Source organism: Myotis nattereri (genome assembly GCF_964212035.1).
Source record: "Myotis nattereri genome assembly, chromosome: 2".
In the NCBI taxonomy this organism is placed as follows: domain Eukaryota; kingdom Metazoa; phylum Chordata; class Mammalia; order Chiroptera; family Vespertilionidae; genus Myotis; species Myotis nattereri.
The window spans coordinates 210,698,657-210,717,382 of record NC_138076.1 but is presented as its reverse complement, the minus strand read 5'-3'; the positions used below and the strand labels follow the sequence as shown (position 1 = coordinate 210,717,382).

Genomic DNA, 18,726 nt, shown 5'->3' with positions numbered 1-18,726 from the left:
GCATGCAGATAATGTTTTCTTGAATTGTACACTTAAAACCTATATGGTTTTGTGAACATATGTCACCCTAATAAATTCAATTAAAAAAAGAAGAAGCCTGAGATAAAATACTGTGATGAGGCAGCACATGCAGTGAGAGAAGGCACACTGGGGAGTTGGACAGCTGACATCTGAGGGAAACATTCCAGCTCAGCTCCGCTGCCATCGATTGCAATTTCATGGGACACCCCAGCTGACCGTAATCGCAGCAGAAAAACTGGCCAACTAAGGCCCTGCCCAGACTTCAAACCCACTGAGTCATTAGAAAGAAATGTCACTGCTTTTTTTTTTTTTTTTTTTAAAGGACTTCATGCTGAAGGCTTAGCATGCTGCCTGGTTTACAGGAGCACTCAATAAAATGATAGATCATTGTTGCACTGTTGATAATGACAGAGGTAAAAAGGAAAAAATAGAAAATAATTTGTAAGGTCATTAACCTGCAGAGTCTTAGTAGGTAGTTAAGGATTTGTTTTATTTACTTTTGCCTAGACAAAGAACAGAAGCCTTAATGAGTTGAATGGCTTAAGGTCTAACTTTTCCAAGACCAAAGTGCCAATTACTCATGATTTCTCTCCCAATCTGTAAGGCATTGTGTTGAGTGCCTTCAAAGGCTCTGTTATATCCATTATATAGCCATTAACTTTTCCATTCCCTAGTATTCCCCAAAAAACAAAAAAGGAACTCAGCAAAGGTTGTTGGTAGAATTAATCAAGGTCCTCTTGTTTTCCCTTAGCCATCTGTCCTTAGCCTTTAAAAATTTATTTATTTATTTTAGAGAGAGAAAGGAAAGGGGGGGGGGGGGAGAGGAGAAGGGGGGAGGGAGAGATTTGTTGTCCTACTTATTTATGCATTCATTGGTTGATACTTGTATGTGCCCTGACTGGGGATCAAACCTGCAACCTTGGCGTATCGGGACAATGCTCTAACCAACTGAGCTACCCAGCCTGGGCTGCCCATAGACTTTGTCTGAAAGTGAAAGGATTTTTAGAGAAAAGCCAGCTACAATTGGCTGCTTTAGGAATAAAACCTGGCCTTACCTAGTTCTTCCCATGGCCCTTGATTCTCTTAGGAGATTGGTTAAAAGAAAAGCACTCGTGCCATCAGGATATAACCTCTGACCTCTTTCACACTGACAGCTCTCTGTGATTATGTCACCGTTTGCTTTGTCCTAAAGCTGTACATCTCATCCTGCCCCTCTGACACTGGAAGGTCCTCCAGAACATGGTCAATACAAGAGTTGTGCCTCCATCTATGCTGACATATTGCTGCTATTCAACTACTATAAAAGTATTCGTTAAGACATACATGCCAATTTCCTGTGTAAAAGGAAACAAACAGGTCACGCTCATACCTGAAGTGCTATGAACGTTGGTAAAGGAGTTGTCAGAGGCACTGTAGGGCCAGGCACCAGGTGAAGGCAGCGAGGTGTTGAGGGAAGAATTAGACCCTTTGAGTGACAGATGAAAAATAAGATAAAAATATTGCAGATAAATGTCAGTATAACAAATGAAACTTGGAAAAGCTTTATGTTCTTATGTTTTCTGGTTATTAGATAGTAGCAAGTATAAATGAAGCCACAGTTTGACACATCTGAAAATATTGGGCGTTGAATCATCAACACAAGGGATGCTTGACTTATTTACCTGTGGTGTTATCCCGCAGAAGTTGGTGGTCAGTATCTACAATGGGAGATGTGGCTGTACCTCCCAGCACACTTCCTGGGGTGACATAGGGATCAGATTCAGGGTCAATGTTTTGGATACCTTTCCATGGCACTCCTGGTTGGAATTCTGAGAGAAGAAGAACAAGTATTAGAGGTTTTTGTTTTTAAATATATTTTTATTAATTTCAGAAAGAGAAAGATAGAAACATTAATAAGAGAGTATCATTGATCAGTTACCTCCTGCACGCCCCCCACTGGGGATTAAGCCCACAATCCAGGCATGTGCCCTGACCAGGAATCGAACAGTGACCTCCTGGTTCCTGGGGCAATGCTCAACCACTGAGCCACGCCGCCAGGCAAGAGGTAGAAGGTTGTTCAAAAAATGGTACAATAAAGTTATTTTTTGATATAAGAAACAGATCTGTATTTTATTTCAGATTTTCATGACAGAATTTTTAAAAATGTCATCCTGAAAATATACTCTGGCAGCAACCTTGGTGTTATCACAACACGTCAGACTCTGTCTCTCTATGGCTGTGAACTTAATGCCAGAGCTCATCAGTGCCTAGTCCTGCTCCCTGCTCTTCCTGCTCCCAGGAAAGTTCAGGCTTGGGGCAGAGAGGCAGGATTAAGGCCTAGTGCTCATGAGAACTATTCAGGCATCTAGGACAAGAACTGAGAGAATATCTAGGTTGGGAATCAGTGGCTTCTCCCATTTATCTCACTACAAATTGGCTTAGATGCACAGAAGAAAATACAATACAAATGACCACTACTACACAAAATGTGCAGGGACAACTGGCAGGAATAATCAGGCTTATCATGAAAAATCCTGGAATATTTATAAATAGTGTTTACAATTTTCATTGGTTAATTTCAATCATACTTAAAGTTATGTGATGTGTTAATAAACTTTTATTTTTCTAATCACGATGAAGGAAAGCAATATGCATTATAAATGAGCAACAGGCATTATACAAGCCTACTTTAATAAACTGAAACTCAGCATACTCATATCACAAATATAACTATATGGAGAGGTTTAGAAGGACATATACCAAATGTTCTTTTTATTTGTGCTTTACTACATTAAAATTTTTTTCTACAATGAATAGGTTATTTGCATCAGAGAGAGAGAGAGAGAGAGAGAGAAGCAACATATATTCTCATTCACTCACTGCTGTGAACCTGACAATAAATACGTGCTTAAAAAATAAATCAATTCAATGGCTATTTCAGAAGAATCCAGGTTACAAAGCATCCGATGACAAATGCATGCCAAGCCCTGGCTCCAAATCACCTTCTTTTATCTCCGGATTCCCCTCCCCTGACTTCCTTCAGTGCATCCAAGTCCACAAAGTATTTACCACTCAGTAGCTTACCTTGTAGGCGATCAGTGTCAACACCTTATTTTCCTGACTGAACGCTACAGAGCAGAGACCGTATCTAATGAAAATTTTCTATCTTCCCACAGCATATCACATACTTTGCTTTTATCAGGCAATAATTACTAAATGAAGCAAATGAGAGTAGATGCCTTAGTAAAGTGGGTGGCAAAAACAATTTGTTCAGAATTCCTGGACAATACCTGGAGGCCAACTGGCATTGCTGGATTTACTTCCGATTTTATTTGTTGGTGGAGATTTGGCAGGTAACCAGCTATCACCAGCAGGACCCGTATGGCCACCCAGTGTGTCACCTGGGATGATATCAAACTGGTTGTATGGTGACCCTCCTCGGGTCTTACCAGGGGCCACTATAGCGCCTGACAAAAGAGAGAGAGGAAATTAATTCACATTTGGAAAGGACTCCTGTGAATAGAACTTATCAATCTTTTATTTAGAGAAACTCAAACAAATACAGTATTCTGAAGCTTATGTAGTGTAGTAGAAAGAGTACTAGGATGAGGGGTCACACTTGAGATCCAGCATATAATTAATAAGAGGGATGATCGTGAACAATTCATTTCACTTTTCTGAGCCTTTCAGTTTCTCACTCATGCACAAAGCACTATTTTCATTCTTGAGTGTTCCTTTCAGTTTTAAAATTCCATGTTCTTATGAAGTTAACTAAACTTTCATAAACTACAAATCACACCACTATCCCCACAGTTTCTATACTAATGACTCAAGAGAAATAATAAGAACATTAAACAACTTGCAGCACATAAGAAGGCTTTTTAACTACATTTGTATCGACATTACCGACCCACCCAAGTTCTTCAGTGCTGATCAGGCCTAGTTTTGCTGGCAGAAGCAATATAAACGTTAAGGAAGTCCACTGGAGAGAAAAGCATCTGCAATTGCTTTAAATTCCAAAGCTATGAGATGGAATTCCTGCCTAGGGTCTTTGCCAGCACAAGACCAGCAGTGAACTCTGCAGCTCTGAGATCCATGGCCCCACACATGAAGAACAGCAAATCCTTTGTAAGTACTTTCCTGAGAGCATTTCAGCGGTTTTGTCAGTGCCCGCTTCATACATTTTATATGCCACGAGGCAGGAAAAAAATCAAATGCTTAAAATTCCCTTCAACTAACAAAAAAAATGAGCTTTACTTTAAATAACATTTTTAGCCTCCATGAGATACCAATTCTACCGATTTCTCAAACAAATTTTACATGTTGTATTGTGTCACTTGATCTATTCTTAGGGTCCTATTTATGAACTGATAAAATTAGTTCCAAGGCTATGTATTAAAATATCTATATATAAATACTGGTTAAAAGAATCTCTTTGGTTTGACCTAGCAGGAGTATCAACAAAACTATCTCCATGCTCATCTAAGAAGTCACTGACTTTCTGGAGCCTCTGAAATAAATCTGATCCGAGGGCACAGTCCAGGGTAGCCGTAGAGCAAAAAATGCTCGAGTCCCTTGGAGATTGCTAAGGAAATGGGGAAAATATTATTTGTTAGCTCTAAAAAGGCAAGCGGCTGTTCTACCTTCGCAATAGCCTCTCACCGGCCATTTTGTACCTATTGTCCTGCACCTATCAAGTCTTTGGGGAAGGAAGCAATGTAAGTGCCTGAAGCTATAGATGATGGGCTTGGATTATTGAGTTCAGAAACAGATCTTAGTTTCTACAAATCTTTCTTCATTTTGTGGCACAAAATCAAATGACACGATTTGGGATAACAGGCAGAGAGCTCCAAGTGGCCACTTGAGCAGCCGCTGGGTGGGCATGTTTTTAAGAGTGGCTTATACAGGCCCTGGCAGGCTGCAGAATGATGGGGCGAGACCTGCCAGGGAGCTGCAGCAGCAGTCCCACTCCTATTTATACTTGGTTTTCATAGACAGAGTGGAGTCCAAGCCAATTACTATCTATTGAAACTAACATTGAAACAAAGGGTAAAAGACCATAGCTAAGATCTGGAAACAGCCTAAGTGCCCATCAGTAGATGAATGGATTAGAAAACTGTGGTACATCTACACGATGGAATACTATGCTGCTCTAAAAAGGAAGGAACTCTTACCATTTGCAACGTCATGGATGGAACTGGAGAGCATTATGCTAAGTGAAATAAGCCAGTCAATGAAGGAAAAATACCACATGATCTCACTCATTCATGGATAATAGAGACCACTATAAACTTTTGAACAATAATAGATACAGAGGCAGAGCTGCCTCAAACAGATTGTCAAACTGCAGCGGGAAGGCCGGGGAGGGTTGGGGGGCAGGAGGTAGGGGGGTAAGAGATCAACTAAAGGACTTGTATGCATGCATATAAGCATAACCAATGGACATAAGACACTGGGGGATAGGGGAGGCTAAGGGACTGTCTAGGGCGGGGGGATAAAATGGACACATATGTAATACCCTTTGTAATACTTTAAGCAATAAAAAAAAAAAAAAAAGAAAGAAACAAAGGGTGAAGGAAGACTCCAAGACCTTCTATCTGTCTTACAGGGAAATGGAGAAGCTCTTACAGAGAACTTTGGAGATGAAGGGCTGACCCACATTTACAACCAAAGCCTAGAATGCCCTCAATTGCTGTAATCCATAAAGAGCAAGAAAGCTTTGTGGAAAGTTCAAATCTCATGTATTCATCTATTAGAGGTTGAAAGGTTCAAAAATCAATATATTTGTTGTGATCTCAAGCACCTAAAAATAACCTGTTTTTGTTCTCTCAGCCAATTCATTAGGGTTTTATCCTAAATGGGTGCTTAAATTCACTTCTACTATACTCAATCCCATCCCACCACAGGTGGGAAGTTTGGCTCTCTTTAATTAGAACTAGCATTCTTATAATTTGAAATGCACACACAATCTTCCTTCATAGGCAACCATAAGATTTTTTGGGGAGAAAGTAAGAGGCTTGCTTAAAAAAAAACAAAAAAACCCACTAAAAATCCATGCTTTAAAATAATTTTACAGGACACTTCAAGGCCTGCTGAGGGTCAGAAGAGCTCCGACTCATAATGCTTTTCTTGCTCTTACCATTTTTGTGCATATTGGCTTCCTGTGTGGCTACAGAGGGCAGTCCTTCCATCATGGAGGTCCACTGTTTAAAGCGAGACTCTGTTCCAGCCTCTTTCCCGCCAACCATGCCATAGTCCATGCCGCCAGAGCTGAAGCCTAAAACAGACAACCACATTTTATGTCTTTCTATAAATTTCTAGTATCAGTAACAAGAGTTCTGAGGCAGAACCCACGAATGGATTCATTTGTAACTTAAAGACTAATTCTCAAGGAGTTTCATTCAGAAACAGGCATTTTAATTCAAAATACTGATCTTGGTCTTGCTTGCTAAAAACATAACGACTCCTCTGTTAAGGTAAGAAAATGTGCATGACTGCCATATAATTAAGACCATCTCACTCACCTATTAATTTAGCTGACATTTGTGCCAAATAGAATGTTGCGGCCAGTGATTCTCCAACTGAGGTGGAGGTGTCCACACATTAAACTAATACAGAATAAGAGCAGCAATGAGGTTGTGGTAAGGGCACTGGGGGAGGAAAGGCTTTGCAGAAGAAGGGAAATTTGACTTCAGGCCTAGGTAAGTATGTGAGGAAATCAAGGAAACCAAGTACAAAGCTCTAACTCATGACAATATTTAAGGAATGAGAGTATAGTGTAATTCCAATGTTTGGCTGGCTAACTATGGACGAAGTGAGGCAGAATGGTAGGAGATCGGGGAGAAATGAAGAGTCATGTTGCCGAAACCGGTTTGGCTCAGTGGATAGAGCGTCGGCCTGCGGACTGAGAGGTCCCGGGTTCGGTTTCGGTCAAGGGCATGTACCTGGGTTGCGGGCATATCCCCAGTGGGAGATGTGCAGGAGGCAGCTGATCGATGATTCTCTCTCATTGATGTTTCTAACTCTCTCTCTCCCTTCCTCTCTGTAAAAAATCAATAAAATATATATTTAAAAAAAAGAAAAAAAGAAAAAAAGAGTCATGTCATGCAGGGTCTTTATATATCAGGTAAAGGAGTTTGGACCTTTTTCCCTCTAAGACAGGAGATAAAGAAAATTTTAAGCAAGTGAGAGAGCAGTAGCTAGGTTGTATTTTAGAAAGAGAACTGGCAAGGTGAGAATGGGTAGTTGAAGGCCAGGATAGAATCTGAGAGATCAATTTGAAAAAGTTTTTATGCAGTGATGCAGATCCCAAAGCTCGAATAGGTTATTAGTAAGAGGTTCAGAGCTGACTTTGCCATGAGCCCCCACGTAAGCCTCAGGTGTCAGACTTTCTGTAAGAGTTTTGGTGGGAAATGCTTTCCCACTGCAGAGGGCTGGACAGGAGAAAGCCAAAGTGACAGACTCGTTGATGGAGTTTCACAAGGTCCACCATCCATTTTGGATCAGAATGTACTTAATATTTTTTAAACCCACTGTCATAAAAGTAAAATAAAGGACTAAAATAAAGCAATGAAACAGAGAAGGGGAAGAACAATGAATAACCAGAGAGATGATTAAGAGCTATAGTAAGTGTAGCAACCCAGAGAGGTGATCAAGGTTCCCCATGCCGAAGCTCAGGTGGCTTACAAGAGCCAAAGCCAATCTATTCTTACTCTAGAATGTGCAGCTCTGGCCATGCAAGACTCCATGCTGCATCCATTTTACTCTCCTACCATCTGCTGGTGTCTTATTGGTCCCTAAATACCATTTATCCATATCCCACTGAGGGTCCAGGATATGTTTTTTCCCCTGTGCTTCTTCTAGTTGTCAGATATAGTTTTACAAATGCATAATAAATCAAGTTCAAGTCCATTTCTAACACCCTTTTGACATGTTCAAAATGTTGCTATAAATATACAGGACTCTGTTCTTTCACACTGTAACTGACTTCACTAGTCTAACTGAAGGGTGGAGAGTAGAAATCCTTGGTATGAGCTGAAATTATTTCAAATTAAACAATTTTTTAAAAATAGGGTTTAAGATATTTTCATCTTTTGTCCTATGTTGCTGAGTTGAAATAAGACTGGAGGGCAGGGAAGTTGAACGGAACAAGGGCTTTCTCTGACATAAGCTTTAATGGCCTAAGTGTGTTGCTCCTTGGGCAAATTACACCTCTACCTTTGACAGAGAAAACCAGCCCAAGGTGCTTGGATTCCAGGCCATCTGAAAGCTGGTTCCAGTCATTGAGAAAGAGCTTTTGAAAATAACTCAGGATTCTGGTGAAGATTAAAAACAAGAATGTAGGGATTAGTAAGAGGATAAGGAACCATTCCTTACACATTAATTTTCTTTAACGTTGCTCTAAAATTTCTCTAAAACTCAAAGGGAATTAAAGGTATTAAATTTCAGCTGTTTAGAGTTCTTTTGTGACACATGAAGTGTAGAAAATTAGTAAGAGTTATAAATCATAGGAGAGGGGAGAGTTTCAGGAGTCCATCTGAACCTTAAGCAAAGTGGGCATCATTCTCATTAGAAACTTGGGGATCAAATGCCACCAAAATATATCTGCACCATAACTAAATAACAAGGTTTGGTAAGGAAAACAATTAAAGGGGTGACAGGAAGGACAGAAGATGAAACTGCCTTGAAGGGTTTACCCTACAAACCCAAAACCATTGAGAGGGAAAAAAAAATCAGTGCAAGGTTGTACATGACTCGTTCTTTCTCGATGTCATACAGTGTTGGCATGACATCAGGACACAGAATGCACTCAGCAACTCTGGAGGGAGGGGTTCTGGGGCGCTGTGCTCTGTGGCTGCATTCACAGGAAGCAGAGCAGCACACCATTGGGATCTCTGGGCTACCCATGAGCTATCATGCTGCTAAACCCAGGAAAACTCTGACTTTATTTATCACACTTGCTGTTTCATTAAAACCAAGCTGCCCACCAAGTGGCCTCCCTGCAATTCTCCGGTTCACCAACACTTCAACTCAAATCAGACAGTTCAGCTGATGAATATTTCCGGAGAGCCTCATTTGTGCCAGGTTCTATGTTAGCAACGGGTACAGAGAGATAAGACACGCCCCTTGCCTTCCCAGGGACTCCTTTCACCAGGATGTCCCTGTTAGTTATCTTATCATTCTTTCAAACAACGCTTTGTGTATCTTATCTGTCCTTTCTCCATCGGTTCTTCACTTCTTCACTACCACCTGGCTCAGTGCTTAGCATCTAAAGGAAACTCTCTCAAATGAACTTGCCCCTCATTGTTCCCCCTTCACTCCCTTTGTCTGTAGTTTTCTATTTTCTGCTACTCCTTTTATTGTAGATTAAAAAACAAACTACTGCTTTTGTAATAATTATAATGAACACATTACAAGAGAAACAAACCACCCACAGTTGCCCATTTAACACAACAGTTCTAATCCATGTCCACATGTACATGATATTGCCACATTCATAGATACAAATTACTCTATTTTAAAAACCTGTAATATTCATAACTTTACTTTCCACTAGGTATGCACACATAAATATTATAAATTTTGATACATTTTTTTTAAATTTTGATACATTTTAAACAAAAAGTAAGATTTTATTGGAAATGCATTTTCTATTAAGATGAGTCACTGTTTTACCGATTAGTTCAGCTACTAATGACTATGGCTTATTACTAAAATGAGATCAAATTCATGCTACTTTATGTCTATTTTACAAATTTTTATAGATATAAAGTACTAATAAATTTTATATGAATAAGCAAATTGGAAAAGCAGGAGTCTTGGTATAACATCACTTCTTTTTAAATTTTTTAAGAAATAACATCACTTATTTTTTGAATTCTTTCTAAAGTACCACCCCCCCCCCCCCGGGTTTGATAACATAGATACTAAAACATAACTTTTAGATAGGTCATTATCATCTGACAATTTATTTTTTCAATTTTGCTACAAGCAGAGAATTAAAAAAAATCCATTTTACAGAAACAATCAATTAAGAATTAGTTAAGCAGTTAAAAGTCATTTAACTTTTTGAGAAAATATAACAAAAGAGACTTTATCAAGACTTAAGATAATTTGAATTATTCCTGCTACTTTAACCCATGGATATCTTTTTTAAATTGATACACTCAGCATTGGAAAGATTAAAATACTATTCATTTTGTTACATCTTTGCCATATAATCTTTTTTGAAAAAAAATTTAATCTGTATAGGCTTGAAATATATTTTCATCAAAATTTATAGCTACAGATTTATTCAAAACAGGCAGCCAAATCAGACTTACTTTGAGTCCCAAAATATATATATATATATATATATTTTTTTTTAAAAATATATTTTATTGATTTTTTACAGAGAGGAAGGGAGAGAGATAGAGAGTTAGAAACATCGATGAGAGAGAAACATCGATCAGCTGCCTCCTGCACATCTCCTACTGGGGATATGCCCGCAACCCAGGTACATGCCCTTGACCGGAATCGAACCAGGGACCTTTCAGTCCGCAGGCCGACGCTCTATCCACTGAGCCAAACCGGTTTCGGCTATATTTTTCAATTTAAATAAAGTAATATACATTAAGAAAAATTATACAAAATGTATCTTGTAAGGAAGATTAAAACTGGTCAGATTACAATTAATATGACAAAGTCCTAATAAAATTAACTTAGCTACTGTTTAATAAGTTATTAAACGTAAACAGGTTAATAAGTCAATATGTTCTTTCTCCTTGCTTCAATAGGATTTCAATACATAGCTAAATGTAAAAGTTACTTGTGAAACAGGAATATTATGCAACAGGAAAATGATATAAAATTTTTTTTTTCATAAATGCGTATGTGTGTGTATCCTGAACTCTGATCCTTTAGCCATTAGGAATAGTTAAGACAAAAACAATAATCACAAATAATACCATTAATCTAACAAGGCATCATGATAAAATTTTTCTATATTCTTAATAAATAAGAAAGGTACATGTGCTAAAAACAGATTCACAGTCAAGGTATAATTTTACTTTTTAATAGGAGCAGAAAATATTAAAGCTGTTCTAAAGACTGATTGTCACTGAGATATATACATCATGACTTTAGGTCTTACTAATATATGCCCAGATTAAGAAAATCACGTAATAAAGTTTATCCACAGGCTTTACCTGATGCATTGTGAAAACGTGTTTTGTTTTGTTTTTTAATTATTTTTACTGATTTTTAGAGAGAGAGGGAGAGGGAGAGAGAAGAGAGAGAGAGAAACATTGATGTGTGAGAGAAATACTGCTTGGCTGCACCCTCAACCTAGAGTCGAGCCTGCAACCTGGGCATGTGCCCTGACCCGGAATCAAATCAGAAACCTGGTGATGATGCACAAGACAATGCCCAACCCATTAAACCACAAAGGCCAGGGCCGAAAACGTGTCTTAAGAGTACTGTCAGTAACCTGTATGTTCAAGCTGTTTGAAGGAGCCTTTCTTTCCACCTGAGACATGCTCTAGGGATGAGTACTGAGAAGAGCTGAAAAGAACCATGTGCACTTAAATACGTGGAAAGCTACTTGCAACTTTGCAAAAGCTCTCTTTGCTTTGAACTGCCTGGACTCTACTTTGAGAACTACATATTCTTTGACAAAAAGAAATGGAAGAAGCAAAGTTGTCCTGCTTTATTACAACATATGGCAGGGGTGGGGAATGTCCAGCCTGCGGAATCATTTGGTCTGGCTCTGCCAAGGCATTAGGGGTGAGTTAATTAAACGTTTGACCAAATGCAGCAGGCTAATTTTTAAGTTGATAATTTTGTATGACCTGTGAATGATGTTATAAATATCCAAATGGTCCTTGGCAGAAAAAAGGTTCCCTACCCCTGGCATATGGTGTCTAAATTCAGAACAACTCAACACATACCAAAACACCCAGGTTCTTATGTCAAGCTTCATCCTTAACAGAAACATGATGAACAAGCAGACTGGAAACCCAGGAGATAATGACACCTTCATTAGTTATTATGGGAGGCTTCCTCCTTGCTTGGTACCCTGGTGTTCGATACACAGATGAGCATGCCCTAACAAGATATGGGATAGTGGGGAGTCAGCCCTTCTGTGTCAAGTGGTAGAAGGGATATACTGAATTTAAGTCAGTTCTCAGGTCATTTTTAAGAAAGAGTATAACTGAGCCTGGCCAGTGTTGCTAGTAGTTGAGCGTCAACCCATGAACCAGGAAGTCACAGTTCAATTCCTGGTCAGGGCACACACCTAGGCTGGAGGCAGCCAATAGATGATTCTCTCTCATCACTGATGTTTCTATCTCTCTTTCCCTCTCCCTTCCTCTCTCTGAAAGAAATAAAAACATATATAAGTAGGTGCCTCACAGAACTAGAGCACAGAGAGCAAGGTCATTGTCCAGGGTCACTCTGCCACCTGGGAGCATGGATTTTAGGTTTTCTTGCTTTGAGTTTGCACAGTAGAGGTACCTTCTTTACCAAAATAAAATCTAAATGTGAATCTGAGAAGAAACCTGCTGTGGTGTGGTACGTTTTTAATTTTTAAAATTTATTTTTAAATAACTATTGCCTCACTGATTGGATTCTGCTTACAGCATGTTCCTCAGTTCTGAAAGAGCTATGATTTGCCTGCCAAGAAATTCTTTATGAATGTCAAAGGTGTAACCTTACTTGTGCTAATTCTATTTAAATCAGATGAAATACAAATATCAGAAGAATTTTATCAGTTTGCCTTATAAATTTAATTTTAGTTCTCCATTTTTTCAAGAGAAGGTAATTTTATCAGTCAAGTTAAACATCTCAACTTGTATATATTTTAGTATGTTATAACCTCAGGTACCTGTAGCACTCACAGCATATACAAACATTTAAACCAGTTTTTAAAAATTCCTACTTCTTGGGAAGCAGACTGCCATTCATCCATATAAAAAGACTGCTTTTTGATCAGAAGTTGGAGCCCTGTCTTTGCTATTTACTCATTGTATGGTAAGCTCCTGAAACCTATAGACACTCCCAGAGGTTAATAACTCAGATACCTCTCATCTGTAAGTCAGGGATAAGACTATATACACTTTGTATGGCTGTTAGGAAAACAGAGGGTAATGTAGGTTCAGTCCTTACCATAGGCTTAAAAAAAGGTTAATTCTCATTACTAACAACTCACCGGAACCATATCCAGGGATTGGCCCTTTGGTTTGAAGGTCTGGGAGCCCCACATTCAGAGTGTTGGGTACCATGTTGTCCAGATGTGGCTTGGGCCCGACAGGATGAGACGGTGAATGCTTCATGCTCGGCTGCCTCTGCTGCTGCTGCTGCTGCAGTGCACTCACCATTCGAGCCAGCTGGAGGCGGGCAGTCCAGAGCAAGGAGGCCCAAGGGAAAACAGACACACGGTAAGGCAACATCCCGAACTTCACACGAAAAGATTGCATATGGTTTGTTTTTGCTATCAAAGAGGTTTCGTAGAAATGCACTCCTTACAAAGAGCACCAGAGAGGGACCCTTGCAATCCCATGTACCTGCTGCTCTTGCTGCTGGCGCACAGCTTGAGAAATCTTTCTCTGGTTCTGTAACAACTGCTGCTGTTGTTGCTGCTGCTGCAGGAGAAGCTGACATGCCTACAGGGAAGAAAGAGAGAGGCCCTAAGCTTCCTGCGTCAAGAGTCCACGAGGAAAGTGCCACCAAGTTCTTGGTCTATGGGTCATTTTTACCCCCAGGTGAGCGCACATAAAATGAAGCAAATCAAGTTAAAGAAAAAGTACATAACCATTTTAGTTACGGGAGGAAAATCTGCTACTTACCAACTGAAACTGGGGAATCTGTGGAAGCTGGCTCAGCATGGCAATTTGTTGAGGAGATAACTGGGGCCCCACATTGAAAAGACCTGGATTCAGGCCACTGTTGGGAAACTGCTTGAGCACTGAGGCAGAAACCTAGCCAGAAAAATAAAAACAAAATAAAAAGAACAAAAAAGATGAACTGCCAGAATTTATAAAAATAAATTATTCATGTGTGGAAATAATCTTAATAGATCTAAAACAAGAGTCAATTTTTTTTCCTTGAAAAACATTACATGATTGGGAAAATTACATCAAAGAATTAATAATAATAAGTTATCTCTGAGTGGTGATAGTGTATGAGCTTTTAAATTCTTTTATTAGATTTTCTAATTTTTTTACAACAAAAATGATGAACTTTACAATCAGGAAAACATTGGCAAGATCAGGAAATTTTAACGACAATATGACAATTGTCTGAGAAATTATTACTCAAAATGTGCCATAAAACAAAATATATCAAGCCATATAAAGCTACTAAATAAATGCTTAAAAGAAAGAAAGTATTTGTTAAAAAATAAGAGACACTGGCTCAGCTGGTTCCTTCTCCATGGTTGTCAGGAGTGACCTAGGCTAGGCTGCAGGAAGCTCCAGGGGCAGACGCAGGACTCCCTTCTGTATTCCGACTGCTCATTTAAGATGTTTTATCTGACCTGAGCTGAGTGTCTCTGCATGTTCTTTCACTGAATCCACTGAATCAGCTGGTGCCAAGGACAACAAACTTAATCCCTCTTCCAGGAGTGGCAAGAAGCACACTGGTCAAGAGTTTATTTAGTTCTGGAGGCAGACTGCACAGGTCTGCCATTTCTTAGGCGTGTGACTCAGGGAAAGCTACTTATTTAACCTTTCTGAGCTTCATTTTCCTTACCTCCCAAATTGGAATAATAATGTTAACTTCAGTGATTGCTTGAGAATTATATGAGTTAATCCATGTCAAATGCTTAAAAATGCACCCCATAAATGCTCTTATTTCTCAGAATGGTTTTTCAATGTCTGGAGACAATGATTACAGTTTTCTTGTGTCTCATCTTTAGGCTAAATATGTTTTGTTTGTTTTTTATCCACCTGAATCTCATTCAGTTTCTCAATGCAGAGCCCAGAACAGAAAGCCATTTCCTAGAATAGTCTAGTACTGAGTAGACCTGGCCACCACTAACCCTTCTGTTAAAAGCCATGCTTTTGTTATTGATGCCTAAGGTCTCAGTTTCTCTGATGATTGCATCAGAACTCCCAATTCAGATACTAAGCTTATTGTCAATTAAAATCTCAATATTTAAAAATAAAAATAAAACTTACAATATTTTAAAATGCTTTGCTCCCCTATATAATATTTAAGCAGCTAGGTTTTAAAATTTTATTAATTTATGCTTTGATCTTAGGACCTTACATTTATCTTTATGTGCATGGCACATAGTAGATGCTTGATAAATACCTATTAAGAGAACACTATAGTTTAACTTATTAACAGCCACTCCATCAAATTCTTTTCTGCCTTATTATTCTGCTTATCCCCAGTTTTTGTTTCTCCATATGATCATCGATGAGAATGTTGAACTTGACAGAACTTAGGATAATCTAGTAATAAAAACTGCCACTAAAAACTCCTTTCCGACCTGAAACTGATCAGCTTGGGAATAGTGTCAGTCAGTCATTTACTAATCCACACAACTGTTTCAGCATTTAGCCTACATTTTCCCACCTTGTCTGAAAGAAAGAGATAGCTTGTCAACTGGCTTGTCAAAACAGAGATACAACTGTATCGTTCTTATAATCCAAGATTTTTTTTTTAACCAATCAAAGAAGGAAATGAGTTAAATCAAAACTTGTTAGCAAGCTATGATTCTTTTTTTAAACAAATGTTTTTATTGATTTTGGAAAGAGGGGTAGGGAGAGAGAGGTGGGGGTGGTGGTGAGAGAGAAACATTGACGTTGGAGAGAAACATCAATTGGTTGATTCCCAAATGCACTCCAACCAGGGTTTGAACCCACAATGTAGGAGGTATGTGCTCTGACTGGGACCCGCAACCATTTTGGTATATGGGATGGGTGTCAACCAACTGAGCCACTTGGCCGGGGCTCTTTTCATCTTTTTAAATGTGGCTACTAAAAACTTCACATTACATTATGTGGCTCATTTATATTTCTATTGGACAGTGCTATTCTAGACCACTGTTTCTAACTTCTTTTCCAATGCTTTTTTTTATGATTCATGGGAAATCCCCTCCACTTGTTTCCCAATCTACTGGCCTCCAAAATAAAAAGCCATTGTCTGAACTTTCATTTCTCCCCACTCCTTCATTCAGTTTTAAAAGCTCTACTGATCAAATCAAGCTAGTCTCCTGATAAACGCATTTCTCTTGAGAATGTATGCCTTCCCTTGCCCGGAGTCTATTATTTCCTCCCCTTACTATTCCTAATACTCAAAATTAGCAAAAGAAACTACCATTCCAAATAAAACATGCCCATGTTACATAGCAGTAACCTAGAGAAATTCATCCTAGGAGAGAAATGTAAGAATATCCATAACAGCACTACCCACAATAGCAAAAATCTGGAAACAGCCCAAATATCTACTGGTAGTAGAATTGGTAAATATGTGATGGTGTATTCATGCAATGAAATACTATATGAACTGCAACTGCCCAAATCAACATGGGAAAATCTCAGAAACATTGCGAAGTAAAAATATTCAGAGAAAGCTATATACTGTATGGTTTCATTACATAAAGTGCAAAAAAGGCAAAATGAAACAATAGATTGTTTAAGGGTGAACATGCAAAAAGACTACAAAGTAAAGAAACACTAACACAAGATCATTTTATAATTTAATTTAAATGCCAGCATCTCATAGGTTTCACAAGTTGACAGTTACAAGGACTATAACAGTTACACTTTGAGGACTTCCTATCTAGCTTTGCTCAACCTTTCCCTTCTTCAGACTGCACATGTATAGTCCTTCTCTGATGATACAGAAGGACCAGAGAGAAGCACAACTAGCTCCTGGCAAATGGCTATTTGTACCTGGGTTGCAGAGTAATTAAAGTGCAGGTTTGCACATTCCCATAGCAGGGAGTTAATTACTCTGGCTTAAAAGCCATCAATTTCCAGCTGGGTTGGAGAAAGTGAAGATCTAGTTGGAGCCAATATGGCAGTTAACGAAGCACTGCAGGTGTAAAATGACAGCAATTTAAAAGCAAGACAAAAGCTTGCTAGAATATGTTACTTTCTGAATATTTGAGTAAGGTAGAAAAACCCAAGGCCAGGAACATTTGTAGTAACAAATCTTAAAGATTAGTTTCAATGTCTTCTTTCTATGTGTACATTAAATACTGACCTCCCCTATGTTAATCACATTTTGCTAAGTAAACAAATTTCAAAAATGTAGGAGAACACAGGTATTTTTATTTTCCAAGTAGAATAGATACTTTGGTCGTAACGAAATTTGCAGCCTTATCTAAGTCTCTTAGATGAATTTAACTGTGCTTTCCTAACAATTCCATTTTCTAAATCATTTAGAAATGCATCTTCCCATGATTTGACATAAATATACTAAGCTCAAAATCCATGCTCAGAGAAGGGAGAGGACCAGTGGGTGGTGGTGTACTGTACACAGCCTCTCTGATAAGGGGGCATTGAAGCGTAGATCCAAAGGAAATAAAGATGAAGTCATGTGGCAATCTGGGAGATCGATCCAGGAACATGCTCAGTGTGCTGGGGCTTGTTGGCAGGAGAGGCCTGAACAAATGGGAGAGTGGCAGGTAGAGGTGGGGATATCACCAAGAGCCTCAAAGACCCCAGTTAAGAGTTGGCTTTGTGTTCTCAGTGAGAGAGAGTGATAAGAGGACTGATACCCAGTAAAGTAGTAACTTGATTTACCTTAACTTTCTACATGGATATAAATGTTTTTTTTTTTTTAAATTTTTTAATTAAATCTTTATTGTTCAGATTATTACATTTGTTCCTCTTTTTTCCCCCCATAACTCCCCTCCTCCCAGTTCCCGCCCCACCCTCCGCCCTCACTCCCCACCCACTGTCCTCATCCATAGGTGCACGATTTTTGTCCAGTCTCTTCCCGCATCTCCCACACCCCTTTCCCCCCCAAGAATAGTCAGTCCATTCCCTTTCTATGTCCCTGATTCTATTATAATCACCAGTTCATTCTGTTCATCAGATTATTTATTCACTTGATTCTTAGATTCACTTGTTGATAGATGCATATTTGTTGTTCATAATTTGTATCTTTACCTTTTTCTTCCTCTTCCTCTTCTTAAAGGATACCTTTCAGCATTTCATATAATCCTGGTTTGGTAGTGATGAACTCCTTTAGCTTTTCCTTATCTGTGAAGCTCTTTATCTGACCTTCAATTCTGAATGATAGCTTTGCTGGATAAAGTAATCTTGGTTGTAGGTTCTTGGTATTCATCACTTTGAATATTTCTTGCCACTCCCTTCTGGCCTGCAAAGTTTCTGTTGAGAAATCAGCTGACAGTCGTATGGGTATTCCCTTGTAGGTAACTGAGTTTCTTTCTCTTGCTGTTTTTAAGATTCTCTCTTTATCTTTTGGTCTTGGCATTTTAATGATGATGTGTCTTGGTGTGGTCCTCTTTGGATTCCTTTTGTTTGGGGTTCTCCGCGCTTCTTGGACCTGTAAGTCCATTTCTTTCACCAGGTGAGGGAAGTTTTCTGTCATTATTTCTTCAAATAGGTTTTCAATATCTTGCTCTCTCTCATCTTCTGGCACCCCTATAATTCTGATGTTGGTACGCCTGAAGCTGTCCCAGAGGCTCCTTACACTATCCTCGCATTTTTGGATTCTTTTTTCATTTTGCTTTTCCGGTTGGGTGTTTTTTGCTTCCTCGCATTTCAA

General features: G+C 38.9%; 1 protein-coding gene across 1 annotated transcript in view; it reads right to left on the bottom strand.

Moving 5' to 3' along the window:
* TNRC6B (trinucleotide repeat containing adaptor 6B) overlaps nt 1-18,726 on the bottom strand; it is a 218,141-nt gene that overhangs the window by 9,522 nt on the left and 189,893 nt on the right. The window contains exons 17-23 of the mRNA XM_081083202.1: nt 13,824-13,955; nt 13,542-13,640; nt 13,187-13,364; nt 6,140-6,277; nt 3,291-3,467; nt 1,683-1,829; nt 1,391-1,486 (exon numbers count right to left, since the gene is read on the bottom strand). Of these exons, the coding sequence (XP_080939328.1) occupies nt 1,391-1,486; nt 1,683-1,829; nt 3,291-3,467; nt 6,140-6,277; nt 13,187-13,364; nt 13,542-13,640; nt 13,824-13,955 (967 nt within the window). The remainder of the gene's footprint in view (nt 1-1,390; nt 1,487-1,682; nt 1,830-3,290; nt 3,468-6,139; nt 6,278-13,186; nt 13,365-13,541; nt 13,641-13,823; nt 13,956-18,726) is intronic.